This window comes from Fukomys damarensis, unplaced genomic scaffold, assembly GCF_012274545.1.
Source record: "Fukomys damarensis isolate Sample0158 unplaced genomic scaffold, DMR_v1.0_HiC HiC_scaffold_39, whole genome shotgun sequence".
NCBI lineage: Eukaryota > Metazoa > Chordata > Mammalia > Rodentia > Bathyergidae > Fukomys > Fukomys damarensis.
The window spans coordinates 17,684,403-17,701,016 of record NW_022900951.1 but is presented as its reverse complement, the minus strand read 5'-3'; the positions used below and the strand labels follow the sequence as shown (position 1 = coordinate 17,701,016).

The window sequence follows — 16,614 nt, the reverse complement described above, 5'->3', positions numbered from 1 at the left end:
GGGACTGGCGGAAATGTCCCGGTGTGGGTAACTTTTTTTTTTTTTTTTTTTTTTTTTTTTTTTTTGGTACCAGGGATTGAACTCGGGACCACTGAGCTAAATCCCGGGCCCAAGGAGACCCTTTTGAGTTTTCAATGATACAAACAACCCATTGTGGCATGAATGCAGTAGGTTTGCTACCACTGAAGCCCTAAGGACTACACTGTACAAACTTTTGCACTTAGCAAGTTTAACTATTACAATGAGGCACAAGTACCATTTCACTTTATTGTTATATCTAAGACGCACGATACTACACCATTCTACTTAAAACAGTATTCCTAACATTAGTTTTACTATCTGTAATTGTTACTTTGATTAAACTTTTGAGAATTTATGTGATCTTATTCCACACAAATAGTTACATCCACTTCCCAGTACTGTATTCAGTTCTAAATAGTTACCCGGAACATGTGAACCAGACAACTGTTACTTATTTTTTCTACCATTCCCAAATAACTGAAAAATGAACAATATACCCAGGTTGCGTGCGATTAGTGAAGAAGGTGCAGGGTGCAAATCAGAATTTAAATAGTAGAAAACCGATTATGTCTGAGTCCTTGTTGCTTGACTATGCTACTCTGAAGAATGGTCTGTGGATTAGCAGCATCAGTTTCACTTGGGACCTGGTTAGAAGGGCGGAATCGTAGGCCTGGTCCCAGACCTTCTGAATCAAAATTTGTATTTTAACCGAAATCCCAGATGATCATATGCACTTTTGAATTTTAGACCAAGGATTTTAATCATGACTTGATTTGGATTTGTTCCAAAATCAAAGTATCTAGAGGGTTGTAACCTTGAAACAATAAGGGAAAACAGTACTTTCCCTAAGTGAACGTTTTCTTTTCCTCCCCCTACACCGCTGCTTTGGGGTCCAGGAAGGCCCAGCCCTCCCTAACCCACACCTGGGGCCTCCCGGGCAGGAGCCAACGCCTTTGGGGTCCGGTAGTCCGCAGTGCGGCTACCGCCGGGCAGCCACCCCCCTCCCTTAGCCAGCCGCGCTCGGTTCACTCCGCGGGGCAGGTAAGCCACGCGGAAGGCCGCACGTGGGCAAAACAGTGCGGCTTCCAGCCCGGGAGGCGCTCGCCAGGCATAGAGAAAAGGCCTTTGGCGACAGAGGACCTCGCGTTCCGGCCCTGGACATTGCGGCCAGGGTCTTAGGCCCGAGACCCTCACCTTCAGCAACAAATCGATCAGGTAGACGACAGCCCAGCCACCCACCACTAAGGCCACCAGCGACATCGGAATCATGGCGGCAGCGGAAAAAAGGCGAGTGCCGGCGTCCTCCTTACTGCGAGCCGCAAACCACCAACGGTAGTCCGATGCTTTATAGCCCCAACATCGGCGCAGGTACTAAGTTTTCTTCGGTTCTTTTGCCGGGGTGGCGACGTTTCCCACCGGACCCTTCCGTTGAGCACAGACGGGCCGACTGGAAGTACCGGAAAATGGTGTAGGGGCTTATTTTCCTGTGGCACTCGGGCTCCGTCGTCAGGCTTGCAGTTTGGCTTTGGATGCCACTCTTCTAACGATTTCTTAGGTTTTGGCCCTCCCTGCTGTCTGTTCTCCCGTCTCACGGATTTTAATTTGTGGTTTGCTGTTCTTTTGAATCTAGCAAATTTAGGGTCGTCTGAAAGAATCGTCTCTGCTTTCCTTACCCTGCCATAGGTATCTATATTTAATTACGTTCATCCTTTTTAACATCTAGCGAAATCATACGTACAGATTTAAAGTGTCAAATTCGATGAGTTTTAATAATGTGTAATCCATGTATCTTAATCAAAACAGAACATTTCCACCTCAGGAATTTCCTTGTCATTTCCCTTCCCAATCAATCCAACCCCCATCACCATTCTGATTTTTAAAAAAACTTTATGTAAACAGAATCATGCTTTTATGTCTGGCTTATTTCGCTCGACATGTTTTTGAGATTTAGTTATGTTGTTAAGTCAGGGTTTTTTTTTTCTTTAAAGTTTCTTTCATCATAGAGCTTGAGATTAGTCCTACTGTTAAAAATTGGAGTTATGAACTTCTGCACATTGTTTTTATGTTGACGTATATCTGATTATAAATTGAGGTAGAGCAGTGGTTTTCAACCTCGGCTACACTTTGGAATCATCAGGGGGCTTTAAAATGCTGCAGCCTAAACCAATTAAATCAGAAGCTCTGTGGAACCTAAGCATCTGTACTTTTTAAACTCACAGATCATTCCACGGTACAGCCAAGGTTGAGAACCACTGAACTAGTTCATCTCTACCGGGTAGGAAACCGTATTCATTGCACTGAAATGTTTTTCGTTTTGTTTTTTTTTTGTCTTATTTTGTTTTGCAGTGCTGCAAGCCAGGGCCTCTAGCATGCTAGCCAAGTGCCATACCATTGAGCTGCACCCCTACTCCAGCTGCATTCTTGCGATGTTCATCTTTGAAAGTTACTTGTTTTAACTTTTCTGCAAAAGCATTATTAGCAATAATATTAATACCAAAATGTTGAGATTATAATACTATCTTAAAAACAAATATTTCAAACATAAATGCACCCTCAACCTTCTTTAAAGTGAAAATATAGTGCCACAAACTTGCATTATAGATGTTGCTAGCAGTTTGCCTCCTGTGAATATAGTTTTTCTACAGTTTTCATCACTCAGCGACATGTTTAATCAGCTTCAAACATTTTATGACTCAGTTTTCCATCTCTGTGCATACATGTGTGTATGTATTGTTACAAATGCTTTCAATTTTCTTTGAACATAGGGTGTAAATTATAAAAGTTTATATTCAAGCATTATGTGACTCCAAAGTTTTCTATGTACAGGTGTCCCAAAAATCTTAGTGCTGTTTTAAGCTTTGAGAATTTATGAAGTATAAATTAACAAACTTACAAAAATCACCACTTGAAATCTTATTTAAATTTCTTTTATGCTTATTTAGTTTTGTAAATTTCATATGATTTTGAATTTTAAATCTTTTAATCCCTCTAACAGAAGGTGCCAAACATTGACTGAAACAAAAAAATTAAAATACATTCATTGTTCAAAAATTCACAATACCAAATAAGCATGAAAAAATTTAAATATTTTTTTCAAATATTTTGTGTCAATTCATAGAATGTATATTTCTGGTTATTAAAACTTCAAACTACACCAAGACTATTGGTACACGATGACATTCGGATTAACCTTTGCTCTCATATAATGATTCTGTAGTTTTTAACAGTGTTCTTCCCTGGGAGAATAATATTAATTTAAGTATTGAAATGGCCTCTCTTTTGTTAGCCTGAAGATTTGTCTGGACCACTTGCTGAGACAAGTACCAGCTACCGTGTTGCTATTTGATAACCTAGAATATGTAGGAAATGAGTTGATTGTGCTTTTCTGTTCCCAGTTTAAAAATTTAGTTATTCAGCTGAGTTGGTGGTCTCATCAGGAACCCAGCAGTCAAAACAAAGCACTGAATTGAATCCTGCTGGTTGCTGGAATTTAGCAGTCGTGGAAGCCAGCTGGTGGCAGCAGAAGAGACCTGACAGAGGATACACAAAATGGCAGCAAAGAATGCTTCATTCTAAAAGATCACGGTATTTTTCCACAGATTTGTGTATTAATTTTCAAATTATTTCAGGTTTCTGTCAAGTAACTATTTTAAATCGAGCACACATAGCCAAGCTTTTATTCATATCATTTTTATATAGTATACTATTTTTGGAGGGGCACCAAATGTATATTTTGGTTAAATGCAGAATGACGGTATGTTAAAAAATCAATATTTGGCAGAAGCATAATATCATCATCTTACGATAACTTTCATAACTGAAAGAATATACATGAAAAATAGAAATTTTAAATTAAGTTTGTATATTACAATTCTATAATTTAAAATGTATTTGGGTAGCCATTGTATAATGTACTTATATTTCTAAACAGTATGCCGTACACAGTAAATACATGTAATTTTAATTTGCCAATTTAAAAATATTAGTATTCAAAGTTTTTTAAGTTTGACATTGCATTCAGGTGTATTTATTTCTCATTATTGTAAGTTGATATTTTGCTTCTGGGGCTATTATACTCTACATTTATGACACTGAATTGCGCCAATCAGGATAAGTTATGCTTTGGAAACAAGCCCTAAAATTCAGGGGCTTTAAACAACATAGATGGATGTTTGGTTTGTGTGCTATGTGTCCGTCATGGGCTAGTAGGATGATCATGTAGGAAGGTAGTAGGCCAATGGAGACCCTACCATTAATCATGCCTGCAGCTCAACATGAGGCTTAGGGTTCACCAAGGCAGGAAAAGATTTTACTGGGGGGTCTGCCGCTGGCAATGAAATACTAATAGCCCAGATGTGCAATTTCACATCCACTTGGGTTTCATTAGCCAAAGCTAGTCATGTGACTATACCTAATTAAAAAGGTAGAAGGGTAATCCTCTAGAAAAGAACATAACCTGAAAATAAACATTAGTGTTACCTACTAAATAGGTGCTCACTTTCACCTAAGGGGGTAGAATAGCAAATAATATTTGGTTAGCTCTGCTGTCATGGGATACTGCTAGTGTTGGTATTTCCACGGAATTACTAAGCTTTCCTTTACGTTTAATAGGAAGTGACTAAGGTAAAAATCTTCATTTAAAATCCTAGTCTTGGTGTGGTTGCTGATAGTGCAGTTTGATTGAAGCACATAAATATACAGACAAATACTTCAATTACCAATTGAAGAAAATAGTTTCTGAATCTTTTCAGAAAGTCTTGTTCTAACTTACATTTTTAATTTTAATTTTTTTGCCTGCATTTGGTGCTTTATACAATCACTTGAGTAAAATATGTTCTTAAACTTTGGTTCTGCAAATGTGACAATGGAATGATATAATTGGTTTTCAAGAAACCAATCATCTTGGTCCTTCCATCTGCATTTCAGTTTCATTGCATGTATTCAATATCAGAGTAGAATAAGAATATCTTTCCAGCAGCTATCATGTAAGAAATATTTACACACTGAAAACTGAGGTTTTTTTTTTTAAACTTCTTCCACTGGTTGCAGCAACCAGACTACTTTCTCTGCATGCAGTTTTAATAATTATAAATATATTTTAATCTATTAAATATATTGTTTTGTTTCATTCAATATGGCTTTAAATGTGTAACTGCTATTCTAGTTTGTTTAACCTGTTAAATATATGACAAGGTAATTCCAAAATCTTTGGACATCATGCATTTTGTCTTAATGATGTTTGAAGAAAATGGCTCACTAGCTTTTTTCTTATAGACAGTTATGCAGTGGTACCTTGGTTCACAAATTTAGTTCTTCCCATGATTCTGGTTGCAAATCAAATTGGACAAGAACTGGATCAAATTCAGTGGTTAGGTTCAATGTTGACCTTTTGGGGAAATTTGATTCAGCTTGTGACCATTTCAGTTTGCAACCAGAATCATGGAAATAGTTAAGTTCATGAACCGAGGCATCACTGTAATTGCTCTGTGTGTGTGTCTGTGTGTTCTGTGTTACTGCTTTTTACTTTCAGTTCAGAAAGGTATATGAACAAAGCATTTTATGCTATGGTTCACAAATCACACTTAAACTTCATTGTTCACTGTATTATCAATAGCAATTGCATGGCACTCTTTGATTTTCCATTACACGTATAGTTCTTCAGTGAGACTGTGTTATGTTTATAGCTGTATGAGTCCTCAACAATTTCCCAACCATTAAGCACAAGCAGGGTTGAATTCATTATTAATTCACTGTGCCATCCAGCTTAAATATGACTTGCAGTTGTTTCTGTATCTCCAAATGTCTGCTGTCCAAAATAAAGTAGTGCATTTAATATCATAGCTTTTAAAATTACAGCAGACTACAATTCAAGAAAAGGTTTTCTGATAATCCATGTTTAGAAGGAATTTAAGATTCATAGTTCCCACATATCTCAAGAATCTTCATCTTTCTGTATGGAACATAGGCAGTTTCCAGTCCAGTTATTACTGTTCTTAGGCAGTCTTTGTCTCACAGTATTCATGTCTTGTGTAATCTACTCCCTTGTATGTTAGCTAGGTGTGTGCTTGCATGTCTGTAATCTCAGTACTCTGGGAGGCTGAGGCAGGAGGATTGCAAGCTGAAGCCTAACCTGGGCACTTAAGTGACTTAGGGAGAATTTGTCTCAAATATAAAATAGAAAAAGGACTGGGGATATAGCTCATTTAGAAAGTCCCCAAAGGAAGACCATTGGGTAAACTCTTGGAAATATGTCATATGCAGAACAAATGAATGAATTGAGTATATTATACCTGAAAATTGATCTATGATTTTCAGATTTTAAAAATATAGAAGAAAAGCCCAAACAAGCAGCAGTAGAAATTACTCAGCCATATGGACTTCAGACCTACTGGAGGACAGTTCATAATCAGAATTTTGTGAGAGAATTTATTGTTCTCCAAGTACAGCTAAGACTAAAAGAGGTAAATTTCCAAGACTCTGGGCTTTAATGTCTACATTTACTGAAAGCCCATTACAGCAGCTCTGACTCATTTAAGATTGCCAGTTGACATCAAGGCAACCACCAGCTTTAGTGCTCACTTACTTCTCTGGATTTATAAAAGGGTGGGGGGAGAGAGGGAGAGAAGGAGAGAGGGAGAAAGGGAGAGAGAGAGAGAGAGAGAGGAGAGAGAGGGGGGGGATAATCACAATTTAGCAAGACCCTATCTTAAAATTTAAAGCATTTTTTTTCTTTGGTACCAGGGATAGAACTAGGGTCCTGCATTTGTGAGGCAGGCACTGGAACCACTGAGCTAAATCCCTGGCCCTAAAGCAGTTTTTTAAAAGGGCTGGTGATATAGCTCAGTGCAAAGGCCTTGGTTTCAATACCCATTATCACAAGTAACTGACCTTAGGATAGTTGCTGTCAGTCATAATTTGGATGGCCTTTAATGCTCTTTGTTGATTTAATTGAACTGTTAGAAATGCAGGTTCTCTAGCCCCACCTATACCTGCAAACTTTAGGGATTAGAAATTTTAAGAGATAAGGCCTGCAGGTGGCAGTTTAACACACCTTTGAGGAGATTTTGCTGCACACTTAAGTTTAACCACTAGCTAACGAAAACATACATTCATTGAGTATTCTGGGAGCCTTGCTAACTTTAGAGAGTCTCTGTTGAACCATCTTTGTGTTAGGAACCACTCTTCTGTCTTTGTATCTTTGTAGAATAAAGTTTCATCTTCAAGAACACAAGGATTGTACCCATGGCACATACCTGTAGGCTCAGCTATTTGGGAGGGATCATTTAGGTCCAGGAATTTGGAACCAGCCTGGGCAACATACAGAAACTCTTTCTCAAAAGTAAAATAAAAACACAGGGATTAAGCCTCAGTTACTCCTAGCCAAAACTATGCCAAACTAATCAGTGGACTGATTTAGTAATCACACACCCTTGCATCACACACACTAGATTCAGCCACCTCTGAAGAGTTACTCCCCATGACTGCATGAGCTTTGACACCCATAACAGTTGGATTTAGGATAACTTTTGGAGGGGTAGAACCAATAAAACTCAGTGTTAAACACTACAATCCTAGAATGTTCCTTGGGCATTTCTTCTTTGTTTTTGTTTTACTTTTTAGTTTAGTTTGTTTTTTTATTTGAGACAAGGTCTTGCTCTGTAGTTCAGGTTGGTCTTGGAGTCACAGTGATCCTCCTGCCTCAGCCACTGAGTCCAGGAATTATAGGCATGCACCACCATACCTGGCTTTTTTTTTTTAACTTTAAGAACCAGTCCAATTTTATTCTTTTGTTTTTGTTTTTGGTACTCGGGATTGAACTCGGGTCCTTGTGCTTGCAAGGCAGACACTGGAACCACTGAGCCAAACCACTGGCCCAATTTTATTCTTAAACATACATTCTCTAGAGTTTGATGGTCTGGATTCAGATTCTAGCTCTACTATTTATCAGGTGTGCATTATTGCAAATTCATTTCTTATTTGTTAAATGTGGATAATGTCAGCAAGTGTTATTTCAAGGACCAAATAAGATACTGACTAAAGCACTTCTCATGGTATATGGAGCATAAATTTTTAATTGGTTCAGTTCGGAATGAGAGCATATTCTTAAATGAGATAATGAGGGTTGTCAAAAAAAGAAAAAAATAAAAGCTGGGCTGTAACTGAGCAGTAAAGCACTTACTTAGCATGTGTGAGGCCTTGGGTTTGATCCCCAGCACAGTAAGGTAACAGAAAAATTTGCATTTATTTTACAGAAAGATAATTTTAACATTTTAAATTTTTATTATTTCTTCACAAAACATGAATTGTGTCAATGATGATTCTCATAGATCATTTGAAAAATTTAGCTTGCACCTTGTCCAAGCCCATTTTGTGCTGCTATAACAGGATATCACAGACTGAGTATTTTTTTTATTTTTATTTTTTATAACAAAATATTTAGGGGCCATGAATTTAGATCAGTGGTTCTGCCAGCTGCCTTGCTAGCATGAGGGTCCATCCCTGGTACCAAAAACAAACAAACAAAAACATTTATTGGTACATTTTAGGCATACATAATGATAGCACTCATCATAGGGAATTTGCACCTGTACATGATACATTCTGCCTCTTTTTTCCCACTCCACCCTCCCCTCAAGCCCCCTCCTCTCCCTATGTACAAAAGCTTTGTTTCCATTTTTTCCTTCTATTTTCATCTTTTTTCTTGTCTCTTCCTTCCTTTCTCCCTCCCCCTCCCTTGTTCCCTTTCCCTTTTGGATATTTTCTTCTCATTTCTGAATATCTATTATACATTTTAGTCCTTATTTCCACTTTCAGTTTCTCACACCAGAGAAATACTGCAGTATTTAAACGTGTGTGCTGTTTATTTGACGTAAGAATATGGTCTCAAGGTCCATCTATTTAGCTATAAATGTCTAAAGCTTATCCTTCTTCATGGCAGAGTAGTACTCCATTGTATATAAAAACCCACATCTTTATCTGTTGGTTAGTTGATGGGCATTTGGGCTGTTTTCAAGATTTCCTATTACAGATTCTGTCACTATAAGCATAGGTGTGCATATATCTCTGTGGTATGATGCTTTTAATACTTTTGGGAAGATACCAAGAAGAGCTGGGTCAAATGGAACCTCTAGGTTTAGTTTTTTGAGGAATCTCCACACTGATTTCCATAGTGGTTGCACCAGTCTACACTTCTACCAACAATGGAGAAGGGTTCCTTTTCCCCCACACCCCCACCAGCATTTGTTATTGGTTGATTTTTCGATAGCAGCCATTCTTTCTGGAGTGAGATGGAATCTAAGTGTTTTAATTTGCGTTTCATGAATGACCAGTGATGTTGAACATTTTTTCATATATTTATTTGCTGTTTCTGCTTCATTTGAGAACTATCTTTTCAGAATCCCATTTTTGGACTGGGTCTTTAAATTGGGGGTGTCTGATATTTTTGAGTTCTTTTTATATTCTAGATAGTAGACCTTTGTCTGATGAATAGCTGGTAAATATTTTTCTCACATTGTGGGTTGTCTCTTCACTCTGTTGGTGGTTTCTCTTGATGTGCAAAAGCTTTTTAATAAGATGAGATCCCAGTTGCTGAGTCTTTGTAGCATTTCCTGTGTGGTCTGGGTTTTCTTTATGAAATCTTTGCCTACTATGTCCTCAGGCGTTCTGCCTATTCTCTCTTCCAGCAGATTTAGGTTTCTGTTTTAATATTTAGATCTTTGATCCATTTCGATTTTAGATTCGTATGTGTTGAAAGATATCGGTCTAGTTTCAATCTTTGGCATGTGGAAAGCCAGTTTTTCCAGCACCATTTATTGAAGAGGCAATCTTTCTTCCAGTGAAGGTGTTTGGCTCCTTTGTCAAAGATAAGGTGGCTGAGTATCAGACTGAGTAATTTATTTATTTAATTTTTTGGTATCAGGGATCAAACTTGGGACCTTGTACTTGCGAGGCAGGCAGCAGAACCACTGAGCTAAATCCCTGGCCCAAGACTGAGTAATTTATAAAAAATAAATTTATTTTCTCGCAGTTCTAGAGGCTGGGAAATCCAAGATAAAGGTGTGGGCCCATTTTTGCTTTATCATCACATGGCTGAAAGCAGAAGGGCAAGAGAGCAAGAAGGGGTGGATCTTACCTTTTAAAAATGGGATCAGTCCCACCCCTGAGGGCAGAGTCCTCATGGCCCAATCATCTCCAAAACGTGCCAACTTTGAACACTGCCACAAAGGCAACCAAATTTCAACACAATTTTTGGAGGGGAAAACATTCAAATAGCACTCCTTTGATGATGATCATGGACAATACATTGTACCTATTCACAATTGATACTTTAATCATTTGGGTTAAATGGGTTTGGATAAGAACTGCAAATTAGATAGCAGCTCTACTTGCCACTTGCAGTTTTTCATCCACTTGTTTAGTTATCTTATCAGTGACACAATTAAAAATTCCTGAATTATTACCTATTCAGCTAAAAATCTGCCAAAGGTCAAATGTGGTGGTACTGGGTTTCAGCATATTGACAGGCCAAATCAAGCAGTGAAAGAGTTTTAAAGTGTTTTCAGAACTCAGCAAAATTGCAGCCAAGGAAATTTTTCATGCAGGAAATGTGAGGCATACATCTAATTTTTCTTACCCTTTGAGAAAATGGAATTGTCCCCCATGTAATAACATAATTCAGACAAAATCTTCTCTATCCAATTAGTTATCAAAAGGCAATCATCTGTAGCAAAGGCGTTTTATTTTTGTAAAGGCAAATAAAGGTTTCATTTCTTTTGAAAACTTATGTTTCAAAAGATTACTTTCCAGCAAAATATAATCAGAATTCTTGCACAGTGTAACAGCTCAGGCTTGTTATTTTCAGTTGAAATGATTCTTAAGTGGAGGGACACATCAGAAACACCAGGGGGTGGCACATCTTCAAAATCTTCCTGGTCAGGCCCCATTGTACATGCAAGGCTGGGATTCTGAGGCTGTAGTGTGGACACATTCACGTTTACATCCTCCCTAGGCATCAATAGTATTTTATTTTTGAACCATGTGGCGATTTGGATACTCCAAAACCCCATCCATTCTAGAACAGGTAGAAGTACTGGACAAAATACAGCAACATCTTTTTAAATTCATGGTTAGCTGAGGGTATAGCACAGTGGTAGAATGCTTACTTAGCATATGTAAGAATCCCCAGCAGAAATAAAGCAACAATAAAGTGAAGGTATATGTACGACACAAAGGAAAATATAGTGATGTGTTATTTAGCAAAGGGGACAAGATCTGAGAATCATCTAAAATCTTTAGATGATTTTATTATTGGATGAACATCATAGAGTACTTACATGCCTAGGCTATGTGGTATGAGATAGCCTATTGCTTCTAGGGCTCTGATGAATGAAATGACATAAGGTTAAGTGAAGCACAAGATAAGATGATGCAATCAAGGGACTAGATAAACAAGATGTACGAGACTGTTGCCAGTATGGATTGCTTGAGTAACATAGCATAATGTTTTATAGTAAAATTTTTTATAAATAGCATGAATGTACTCAAAATAATGGTAAATACATAAATCAGTAACATAATAGCTTATCATCATCAAGTATTAGGTACTGTACATAATTATATATGCTACACTTTTATAAAACTGACAGCACAATCTGTTTACACCAGCACCACCACAAACACACAAGGAATGCATTATACTCTGACGTTAAAACGACTATGAGGGCTGGGGATTTAGCTCAGTGGTTCTGCCTCCTGCCTCGAAAGTGCAAGGTCCTGAGTTCGATCCCTGGTAGCCCCCCCAAAAAAAACACTATGACATCACTAGGCAATAGGAATTTTTTAGCTCCCTTATAATCTCATGAGACTACCCTCTGCCTCAGTTTTGAATGATAAAGCTATATATCCATGAGAATTAGTGACCACCGTTTTCCTCAAGTGGCTTATAGTCTGAATTTATGTTAGCCGTGTGATTGAGCAATGCTAAGAAATTGGTATGAAAATGGTCCTGGCTTTGGACACCCTTAGAGTTTCTGGCCAAAGCAAATGTAGGACTTCTCATGAGGGATACGCTCAAGCCAGACCAAACTCATATTATACAGGGGCATTGGAATGATATTGTGCAAGTTCCATGTATTCCTGGATTGCGGAGTATCTGAAAAGAGGGTGAATTGCCTGGGCTTGGGCAATCACCTACCTGCAACAGACTCTCCAAGCTGCTGTCTCCAACTGTTGCCTCTCTATTCAAAGATGTATCCTTGATCTGAGAATTTGCTTGTCAAGATGAGAGCAAACAGGAATGATTAACTGTAGCATTTGAAGTCCCCAGTCCTATAATTCTTTTTAACTGCACACCTTGAACTTTAGGGTTGAGCCAAATTAGGGGTGGTTTTCAGTCATGAGGCAGGGGAGCCTGGTAGGTGTGGGATCATAGACCCAAATAACCATGCATCTGAAGAGGACAGATATCTCAAAACAAAAGCAGCAAACTGGAAACCATGTACCAATTGTGTAAAAAGTATTAACAAAGAATTTTAAATAAGTATGAGAGGACTTTCCCTTCTGCTTAGGATGTAGAAAGTTGCGAAGGATTGTCACCCTCATTGTACCAGGTGCTTCTGAAGTAACCCCTCATCCAAAACTGCCACCATGCTCCAATATCTTCTATAGCATAAATGTATGGGTGGACACATACAGGCTAGGTTTGACAAGAATGATAATCTATGGTGAGTGATTTGTTTCCATGGTTGTACTTGCATTTTATTCAGGGCTGTGTAATTTTATCTTGAAACTCCTTAGCTATGGGTTAGTTGGGGGAGACAGGAAGATAGATTCATCACTGACACAATGATATATTACTTTGTGGTTCATTGGAAGATTGAGGAATGGTCAAACAGTTGTGAAATTTTCCCTAATCCTTTGTTGTGGAGGTATAACCCCATATTAAAATCAGTGTACCAACATTATAATACTATACTGAGCTTTATAAGAGTCAACCACATTTTAATTTACTTAGCATTACTCCATTTGCTGATTCTTTACAAATTACATTTGCCTATTCAACCTTTCTGCATTGAAAGATACAATATGCAACAGCCTTTAGGACTTGATGCAGGAAATTGCCCACAGAGCCTACTTGGAAACCCAATATCAGTCAGAAACAAGGATTGACCATCAATGGAACTAAGTAAAGATAAATGCCTTTCTATATGCTGTGAATCTTAATAAATATTCACAATGCCTGATACTTTAAACCCTGAAATTGTGTCAGGCTAATAAAAATCTGATTCCATTTAACATTGAATTTCTCTTTCTTTGCTCTAACTTCATAAAACTCAAGCTATTTTCTAACATATTTTGTCTAAAGGCAAAACAATGTACTGGTTACATAGATTTTTAAAAAGTACACATAATCATTATATTTCTCAGTAAAAACTAATAAAAAAACATGGTGCCATTTACTCCCTAGTGTATTAGTGTGAATCTGGGTCTCTGAGATAAATAAAGCTCATCAACACTAGCAACTATGGGCTAGACTTAGACCAGGGTAAGTTCCTCAAAATAAGTGCCTTTCGATCCCGGGTACCAAACCAACAACACCACCAAAATAAGTGCCATGGAGTAGCATCTTGTTAGCCTCTCTGGTTGTGTGCTTTACTGTCCACATCCACAGTGCATCTGGGGAATATTGTAATCCACGTTGAACCCTAGAAAGCAGGATGAGGAAGCTTGTGCTTATAGTGTACACTATCAAAACTGCCCTCAAGTCAATAGCAATGTCCTTAGTGATCCAGTGCCGTGTCTTATTCTTCATTCTACATTCTCTTTGGTGGGCAAAGCTGTTCATCATCATTTCAGTTTATGGGACTCCTGTCTGAGACAGTGCAGACTGGAAAGAGAGAAGGGTGAGTCTGAACCAAAGTTCAGGAAATTTAAGCACAAAATCAAAATATTTATCAAGCATCTACTGGGTGCTAGGCATTTCCTTTTAAACTCCTGGAATATATCAGTAAATAGACAAAGACCTCTGTCCACATGAAGGAATATAAACTGCCAGGAAAATTAATAAGAGATCATATTCTCCTTTACATTCCTTTAGGTTGTATTCTCTCTTTTATTACAGTACATTTCAATCCTTAGGACATATTGTTACAATTATTTGTTTATTATATTTCTTTTCTGGATTGGTAGGCCTTTGGATAGCCTGGATGTCCTATCTTATTCTGACACATGGCAGCCATACAGTAAATGGCAATAGAAAGAATATATGAAGCTGGAATAAACTGCTAAAGGAGCTTTTCAGCTGTAATGGTTTAGACAGATTTTGCTTATCTTGGTCTTAAGGAAAAAAATTTTATATTAAAATGAAAAAAACCCATAAAAATGAAGACTATCCTAAAGGAGCACTAAATAGGGATCAGTGCTCCTTTTCATCCCTTACCACTGGCACTCTAGGTAAGGCTACTGCTACCATTATTTCTCTGAAGTAACAGAGAAATCTCCAAGTGTGTCTGCTTCCAACTGTGGAGTCAGGCAGTGTTGTGAAAAAAGGTGTGAACGTAACACACCTCTCCAGATTTTTGCCATAGGTTTGTATTTTAGTTAGTTTCTGTTATATATGCACCTCCCAATCTTAGTAGCTTACAAAGAAAGTATTTATTTTTATGCTCTTAGGGCAGCAAGTTGACAACAGTTTGCCTTACCAAGGCTGGATTCAACTGCATATGACACAGTCCCAGGCTTCCAGATAGGTATAGATCTAGTTCACGAATCTCCTCTCTAGGTCAGGGGCTGAAGTTGCAGCAGCTTCCTGAAATGTATCCTTTTCATAGAAGATCACAGGGGTCATGAGAAGTCAGGCCAACCACACAGGCTCATTCTCAGCTTCTGCTGGCCTTTTCTGCTAAAATTCCATTGGCCAGAGCAAGTCACATTGCTAAACGCAAAGTCAAGGGGCAGAAAAGTCCATTCTCCACCCTGAATCCACAGCAAGGGCAGAAAATGACAGCTCTGCAGTATGAAGAGAGTGAAGAATTGTGAACTATCTAGTAGCTCCCCTTTATTTGTTGGGGATACATTCCAAGACTCCCAGAGGATGCCTGAAAACTAAACCCTATATGTACTGTTTTTTCCTATACATACGTATATATCTATGATAACAATTTACGGGAACAGAAAGAGATTAACAATAATAACGAACATTAGAATAGAGCAAATGTAATATACTTTAATAAAAGTTATATAAATGTAGTCTTCTAAAGTATTGTACTCGCCTTTCTTGTTGACAGTGGGTAACTGAAACATCTAAAATCAAAAGTGAGGATGAGGGTGGGAGACTACTGTAATCTAACAACTCCACTTCTCTTTGACCTTAGGGTCAAGTCCAGACCCCCCCCATCTGTCTTTTTCCTATTTCTTTCCATTTTTTTCTCTTGCAATGTCTCCCTACTGCCTGCCTCTTCATTTTTACTATTCATCTTGCACTTTCAGTAACAAAGACTGCTGCTGGCTGTCGTTTTCAAGCTTTCATACATACCATTGCCTTGTCCCAATCTACTCCTTCCTCTGTCTTTCCTGCCTCTCTTCCCACCCCCTCCCTATAGAGTATCCACCCTTCCTGTTCAGCAGGGTAAATGCAAGAATGAACAACAGCCCCCCCTTCTCTGCACTGCAAACACTATACCCTTGATTTAATCCCAGCCTTTATTGCCTGGCATTGCTTTTTTGTTGTTTAATTGACTATTCCTCCTGCTAGGCTGATCTTCCAGAGGTTGTGAATGTGACTATTTCACCATCTTGTCCCCAGCACCTAAGAGCCCTTTACATATGAGAAGTACCCGTTTTATTTTTATTTAATGAGTGTATACATTAATACAGTTTGATATCAGGATCTGCTCAAAGGGATTTGTTTTGAGAAGTCTAGTGTACAGACATGTTTTAAAGTCTCATGGCAGTGAAGTGTGTGTGCACCCCTTTCCTTTTTCAAAGTCCACTCTGTTCTCTGCTGTTTATTTCCATTACACAGATCTCTTTGTTAGCTTTTGTTGTCCACACACTACATTGCAAGGCAGCCTATAGGTGACCCTAGTAACTTGAGGAGAGACTCTTATCTCATGGCTATAATAAAAAAAGACAACTGTGCTGCTAATTTATGCAACAATTCAAAGTATGTATCCTGAATAACTATCAGCTGTTAAGGCTGATAGGATGCCAAGGGACAAGGGCATCACTTCCAGGCAGGATGGCCGGGGTCTGCCTTTGTTTCATACAATACTCCACGTTATTTGTTTATGGCCAGGAGACTAATTTTTAATTGAGGCATTTCTGAGTGAAAAGAGACCCAGATGTTATGTGCTAATTTTACTTTTTAGAGTGTGTCAATTTATGCAATTTTGGCTTGAGGGCTGGGAGAGAGATCAGTCACACCTGACTAGCTGCTCTGCATAAAAATATAAACAATAATGTTTTGTCCCTGGAATTTGAGGAAGAAAATACCATTAAAGACAGGAAGCACTCCTAGTCCCCAAAAGAGAGCAGAGAAGAAGGTGGATTAAGGTTTGGAAAGTGATTGATTTGAAGATGGTGTGGGGTGGGGGT

The 16,614-nt window shown here is 38.2% G+C and overlaps 2 protein-coding genes across 3 annotated transcripts in view; one reads left to right on the top strand and one right to left on the bottom strand.

Moving 5' to 3' along the window:
• Positions 1 to 1,488, bottom strand: part of Mbtps2 (membrane bound transcription factor peptidase, site 2) — a 39,661-nt gene extending 38,173 nt beyond the window's left edge. Inside the window, exon 1 of one of the 2 annotated variants that reach the window (XM_010607130.2) lies at positions 1,216 to 1,488. In XM_010607130.2, the coding sequence (XP_010605432.1) occupies positions 1,216 to 1,290 (75 nt within the window). In that variant the 5' untranslated portion in view covers positions 1,291 to 1,488. The remainder of the gene's footprint in view (positions 1 to 1,215) is intronic. The other variant, XM_010607131.3, reaches the window with a different exon arrangement.
• Positions 1,489 to 1,507: 19 nt separating this feature from the next.
• Positions 1,508 to 16,614, top strand: part of Smpx (small muscle protein X-linked) — a 127,256-nt gene continuing 112,149 nt past the window's right edge. The window contains exons 1-2 of the mRNA XM_019205001.2: positions 1,508 to 1,704; positions 3,417 to 3,606. The gene's annotated coding sequence lies outside the window, so the exon portion shown is untranslated. The remainder of the gene's footprint in view (positions 1,705 to 3,416; positions 3,607 to 16,614) is intronic.